The sequence below is a fragment of the Penaeus japonicus genome, unplaced genomic scaffold (genome assembly GCF_977035675.1).
Source record: "Penaeus japonicus unplaced genomic scaffold, GWHDUDI00000001_assembly GWHDUDI00000004, whole genome shotgun sequence".
In the NCBI taxonomy this organism is placed as follows: Eukaryota; Metazoa; Arthropoda; class Malacostraca; order Decapoda; family Penaeidae; genus Penaeus; species Penaeus japonicus.
This window is the reverse complement of record NW_028234406.1, coordinates 1,624,330-1,631,829: the sequence shown is the minus strand read 5'-3', so window position 1 is coordinate 1,631,829 and position 7,500 is coordinate 1,624,330. Positions and strand designations below refer to the sequence as shown.

The window sequence follows — 7,500 nt, the reverse complement described above, 5'->3', positions numbered from 1 at the left end:
TTTTTTCATTTTATTTTCCTGTTATGTCATGAATGTATTTTTGGATTATGTTTTGTTCTATTTCTTTATTGATTCTAGAAATAATTTTCAGGAAAATGAAAGTGAAAGGAATGTTTTGTAATTGTAACTGTACTTTTTTTATTTTATTTTCCTGTTATGTCATGAATGTATTTTTGGATTATATTTTGTTCTATTTCTTTATTGTTTCTAGAAATAATTTTCAGGAAAATGAAAGTGAAAGGAATGTTTTGTGATTGTAATTGTAGTTTTTTTTCATCTTCTTTTCCTGTTATTTCATGAATGCATTTTCTGATTTTATTTTGTTCTGTTTCTTTATTGTTTCATCTATTGATATAAGTTATTTTACAAATGTATTTTTCGATTTCTTTATTTTTCTATAGTTTTTTTTTTTCCTTCTATGGCTATTAGGATTTCACCTCACCAATATTTTTCCAGTTTTTTTTCTCTTTTTTTCCGCAGAATATTCATCTACAAACTAATGTTAAAAAAATATAAATATGAATATGGATATAAATGCGCACATACACACACACACATATACTGTGTGTGTGTTATATAATATATATATATATATATATATAATATATATATATATATATATATATATATATATTATATAATATATACTGTATATATATATATATATATATATATATATATATATATATATATATATATATATATATATTACATATACACATATACATATACATGTATATATATTAATATACCATGTATTATATATATATATATATTATATATATATATATATATATATATATATATATATATATATGTCTGTGTGTGTGTGTATATATATACATATATACATGTGTATATATAATATATATATAAATATATACATATATATATATATATATACATACATATATATATATATATATATATATATATATATATATATATACATATATATATATATATATATATATATATATATATATATATATATATATACATACATATATATATATATATATATATATATATATATATATATATATATATATATATATATATATATATAAGATAAACATCCCATTAATTCCCACAACAACATGACATCCAAGTCACAACCACCTCCCACGTTTCTCTGTTTCCTGATCTTTATTACAATTATTCTTATTCTCCTTCGCTTTCACAGTACTTCGTGTTCGACTTCCACATGGCGCCCGCGATGCTGTTTGACAAGATCATAACATTAACGGTAAGTTTGTTATCATCGTATGCAAATTATGAATTCAATTTATGAATATTCTTGTTGTTATTAGTATTATTAGCGTTGTTGCAATGATAATTGTATTACTATCATTATTATATTATTATTATTATCATTATCATTGTTATTATTATACTATTGTTGTTATTATGGTTGTTATTAGTTTCATAATGGTAATGATGATGATGATGATAATGATTATGATAATAATAGTAATGATAAAGATAATGATGATGTTAATTATAATGAAAATCATAACGGAATTTATTGATTATAACAATAATAATAATGGTAATAGTAATGATGATAATGCTATTGGCGATAATATGAATAGTGATAATGATGATGAGGATAATGATAATAGCAACAACAATAATGATAACAATAATAATGATGGCGATGATGATTATGATAATACTAATTATGATAATAAGAATAATGATAATGATGATAGTAGAAGTAGAGAAAATGATAATGATGATAATCATATTAATTATACTAAAATGATGATGATGATGATAATAATATAAATAACAATAATAATGATAGTAATAATAGTGGCAATGATATCAACTTGTATAATTATGATAATGATTATGATAACACCAATAACAATAGTAATAATATTAATGAATATAACAACCAAAGTAGCATTGATAATGATAATAATAACGTTAATGCTAACAATAATAGTAGTAAGAATAATGATAATGATAATAGTAATAACAATAATAATGATAATAACAGATATTATAATTCTAATGATGATGATTATACTAGCAATGATAAAGATCATGAAACATATGATGATGAAGAATTCCAGTGCATATTTTGCAACGAATTGAAAAGAAAGAAAAAAAAAAAAAAAAAAAAAAAAAAATTTATATATTATATATATATATATATATATATATATATATATATATATATATATATATATATATATATATTTTTTTTTTTTTTTTTTTTTTTTTATTACTCAGTACACTTGAAATAATATACATCAAAAGGTCATGATAATCAAATGTCGTTCCGTTTATAAATAAGGTTAATGATAATTCAAACTTCATAGAAAAAATCTTTTAATTTTATGTCAATTATTTGGCTTACTTTTTAATATTTGTGACATTTTATTCTCTTAAAGTGTCAGTGGTTCCATGATAGCTTATGTCATGGTTTACGAGAAATTAGTCTGATAACCATGTTTTTTTTATGTAAACACCGTTATTATTGCTATCATTATGATAATTAGAATCAATATTATTATTATTGATTTGTTGATTATCATTACTATCATAATTACTATCATTATTACCATTATCATTACCGTAATTATTATCATTGTCTTCATTACAACTAATTTTATCATTATTCTCATTATAATTCATTTTACCATTATTTTCATTATCATAAAGTTAATTATTATTTTTACCATTATCATTATTATCATCATTATATTGCCCTCATTATCATCATTGTTGTTATCATTATGATTATTAATAGTAGTATCATTATTGTTATCATAATCATTACTATTATCACTTTCATCATTATCATTACTATTTTTTATCTTCAGCACCATCCTCATTATTACTATTGTCATAATTATCACAATCATCATGTCATTATCAACATCATTACATTATCATTTCATAATCCTTTTTATATCTATTATCGCTATTATTATCTCTTTTTAATCATCATCATCTTCGTATGTGTAACTATCATTGTATAATTGATAATCACAATATTATCATGTTTTCTCTCAGCCACCTTTATTCCTCTATCTCTATCCACACTCTTTATGGCCTTTATTTCCTCACTAACAACTTCGTGGCTTTGCAGGTTCTTCATTCAAAGAAGTTTTTCTCAAAGGGCGAAGTTGTCGGATGGTTTAAAATGGACGTGGCGACTCTGTTTCGAGTCCCTGGTATAAACAAAACATTTATTTTCCCCAAATTCATTCACATTTGTCTGTGTATTTCGTTTATTTCACATCAATATTCTCACACCCTCTTTCCTTCCTATCACAAGAACATTTCTTAATGACACTCTTTTTTTCACTGTTATTTTGCACTTGGAATGACGCACTTTGCAAAGAAAAAAGAAAAGAAAAGAAAAAAAAAGTTTCGTTCGCTCCGGCACTCCATCATGGCGTTCGAGTTTGAATTAATTAATGAATATCACTTTTTTATTTCTCTTCTGTCCTATCTATTCTTTCTAATTTTTCCCCTGTTTCTTATTTTCGTTATTTCTCCTTTCCTTTATTTACGTTCTAAGAAAATGTGATTAGCTTAACGACCAACAACTCTCCCGTTATTCCTCGTTTTCTAATCCAATCATAATCTAATTTCACTCAGAATCTCATCTTTTCTTTGACAATCTAGAACCTTTTCTTCCCTTCCTCTAACATCAGAACTCACCAGTGTCCCTTCGAACAGCACTGCATGAGCACTGGACCACACCGAGCAAGCAGTGCACCCTGGACGCGAGATGCTCTTCGTAACAACCCTGTTTATGTGGTGCTGTTAACCCTCAGCAAGAAAATGATCAATCTCCTTTCAAAAACATTGTGTATAATATAACAATCTTGTTGACATGAATTGCTGCTGTTGCATTCTTGAAAGCTTTTGATTGTTTCCGGGTGGATATTGGACTCAATTTATTCTTTCAATTTTGCAAAGTTTTCGGGGGGAAATAATGATATATCTGAAGGAGACTTTTCATTCTGTCGCCGAGCAGTTACGGCAGCCTTTCAGCAGGTCGGATGCATCTTTTAAAAGTGTGATTTTAGAACTAGTTCCACCCCTTAACTCCTTTTTTTTTCTCTCTCTCTCACTTTCTCTCTCTCTCTCTCTTTCTCTTTCTCTCTCTCTTTCCCTCTCTCTCTCTCTGTCTCTCTCTCTCACTATATATATATATATATATATATATATATATATATATATATAATATATATATATATATCTATCTATATATATATATATATATATATATATATATATATATATATATATATATTACATATATTATATATATATATATATATATATATATATATATTATATATATCTCTATATTATATATATATATATTATTATATATTATACTTCTATTCTATATATATCTCTCTTTCTCTCTCCTCTTCTCTCTCTCTCTCCCCCTCTCTCTCTCTCTCTCTCTCTCTCTCCTCTCTCTCTCTCTCTCTCTCTCTCTCTCTCTCTCTCTCTCTCTCTCTCTCTCTCTCTCTCTCTCTCTCTCTCTCACTCACTCACTCACTCACCCTCGCTCTCGCTCGTCCTACCCCTCCCCACCTCCACCCAACCACAATCTCACCGCCTGTCTCACGCCCATTGTGCACTCTCTCTCACGCCCCCTCGTAGGTCCTGCAATGTCGAAACATCCTCCGCTCTAACAAGGTTCTCGGAAGCTTTAAACTGGATGTTGCAACTGTTTGGTCACAGCCAGGTATGTTGGTTATCATTAGAGACAGGTAAGAGTTATATGATTGTGTGATGGCTTGATATTTGTGTATTTTCTTTGAGTGGTTTTTGTTTATATAGGACATATGCAGCAGTCTTTATAAAAGCTCTTTGGTTTTACTGAAGCTATTATGATCTATATTCAAAGTTTGGTTTAGAAGAAGCTTAGAAGTTGGTGTTTGTTCTGTTTAAAGCTGAAGTCATGAACCATTGAAAGCTTGTGCTAGAATTATATATTGTTTCTAAAACTCACACTGAAATCACTTACAACTTATGCCAAGACGAGTTAAAGCTGACGTCAGTACAAGCAAACGGTATCATCAACTATCAAATCCAAACATTAATTCCAATCAAAGACGCTTACGAAATCCCTAATGGCTCGAACCATACTTCTACTTGCCGGAACCATTTCGACCTCACGCTAGAACCATCTGAATAAGAACCAATAAAAATTAATATCAATATTGATGACAAAACTCATAATCGTTTCATCCATTGTAACTTTTTTCTTCTCATATGCAAATTAGTTCCCCGGGAGAGTAGTTAACTAAGTCGAATGTTGTTTACCGCCGCGAGTTAACATTAATTGGCTTATCCTGAGGATATTCGATACCTTTGATAATCATATCCTATTCTGGGAATCACGAAAGCTTTATGTAACCGAGATGGAATCTCTCTAAAACAAGATTAGGTAAGACTGTGATTATACGAGTAGATAATAGATAATAGATAATGTCTTGATTATTATTGCGCTTTGGGCTATTCGCTTGTTAGTCGTTTCAATTTCGGAATATAAATAATATGGTGACTTTTGATTATAATTCTTTAATATGAGATGGATTGGATAGTGCAAATACTATGATTACTATATGCTATATTAACTATTATGATTATTAATTTGACTTTGGATATATATTGATTTTCTAACAGACCTTTTTTCAGAGTCACGTTTAGAAGCCCATTAAAAAGTATTAGGGTGTGTGAATATGTCCAATCATACACACAGACACACAGACACTCTACTGATCTACACAAAGAATCACGTAATTAAGATCTTAAAAAAGAAAAAAAGAGAATCTTAATGAACCTTAATTGCATTCTGCTCTCCTTCCTTAACCGAATAAATGTTACATAGGATAGTTAATTTAGCGAATTAGTTAAAGGATGGCTTTCTGTAGGCAATTCGTCAGGCTGAAGCTTCTTCCAAATTTCTGCGGTTGTGGGAGACGGAGTGGGAGTGGGAGTGGGAGAGGGAGAGGGAGAGGAAAGGGGAGATGGAGGAGGAGAGAGAGAGGGAGAGGGCGAGGGAGTGGGAGTGGGAGAGGGAGAGGGAGAGGAAAGGGGAGATGGAGGAGGAGAGGGAGAGGGAGAGGGAGAGGGAGTGGGAGTGGGAGAGGGAGAGGGAGAGGAAAGGGGAGATGGAGGAGGAGAGAGAGAGGGAGAGGGCGAGGGAGTGGGAGTGGGAGAGGGAGAGGGAGAGGAAAGGGGAGATGGAGGAGGAGAGAGAGAGGGAGTGGGAGTGGGAGGGAGAGGGAGGAAGGGGAGATAGGAGGAAGGAGAGAAGAGAAGGCAGGAGTGGGAGAGGAAAGGGGAGTGGGAATGGGAGAGGGAGAGGAAAGGGGAGTGGGAGACGGAATGGGAGAAGGAGAAAGAGAAGGCAAGGGAGAGTGGGGTAAGGGGAGGGAGTGGGAAAGGGATTGGGAGAGGAAAGGGGAGTGGAGAAGGAGAAGACGAGAGAGAGGGAGATGAAGAGTGGGATAAGGGGAGGGAGTGGAAATAGGATTGGGAGAGGAAAGGGGAGATGGAGAGGGAGAGGGGGATGAAGAGTGGGAGGTAGAGGGAGAAACAGAAGTAGAGGAAGTTGGAGTGGGAGTGGGAGTGGGATGGGGAAAGGGAGAGAAAGAGAAAGTAAGAAGGAGAGAGATGCGTGGACGTGTGAACGTGGTGAAAGAGAGAGGGGGCTTTAAGAGAAGTAAAAGAGAGAAAGAGAGAGCAAGCGGAAGAGGGAAAGGGAGAGGGAGTGGGAAGAGAGAGAGAGAGAGAGAAGAAGAAGGAGGGAGGAAGGGAGGAAGAAAGAAAGAGTAAGACAGAGAGAGAAAAAAAGAAACCACACAGACAAACGAATATATAAAAAAAAAAAAATAGCCAGATTAGATCCATCATGACTATCACTAACAAAAACAATGATAGCTTATACTACTTCCCTTTTATATCAAAAGCTAAAAAACAAAGAAAACAACATCCGTGGTTCACGTGCTCAGCTGTTCGTAGGATTAGCCGAAAGTTTTTCCACTCGGGAGATATTGCTGGTTTAGGTTGCAAAAGGGGTTTCAAGTTGCATAATTTGTTGCAAATTATTTATGTGCGTTTATCCATTACTTTGTTGCTGCGGAGGTGTTGTTTTTTATGCGATGTATAGATTGTTATATGGAAATATATATATATATATATATATATATATATATATATATATATATATATATATATATATATATATAATGGAAGATTACATTTTTTTATTATATGTATGATTAATATTGTAAGTTTATTATATATACAAACATTAGTATTCATATACATTTTAAAAGTGACAACAATTGTAACGATATAATGAATACTGATATTCTTACTGATTGTTATGATCATTGTTATTATTAATAGGGCTTGCATCACCATCATCGTAATCCTATCATCATTATCATTACCCTTACTATCATCTGTCATTATAGTTATTGTTACCATAATAATTAGTCAAAT

The 7,500-nt window shown here is 31.0% G+C and overlaps 1 protein-coding gene across 4 annotated transcripts in view; it reads left to right on the top strand.

Moving 5' to 3' along the window:
• The window catches only part of LOC122252678 (otoferlin), a 390,650-nt gene that overhangs the window by 322,949 nt on the left and 60,201 nt on the right, over positions 1 to 7,500 (top strand). For all 4 annotated transcript variants that reach the window (XM_086535872.1, XM_086535873.1, XM_086535871.1 and 1 more), the window contains 2 exons: positions 1,187 to 1,249; positions 4,645 to 4,729. In XM_086535872.1, the coding sequence (XP_086391998.1) occupies positions 1,187 to 1,249; positions 4,645 to 4,729 (148 nt within the window). The remainder of the gene's footprint in view (positions 1 to 1,186; positions 1,250 to 4,644; positions 4,730 to 7,500) is intronic.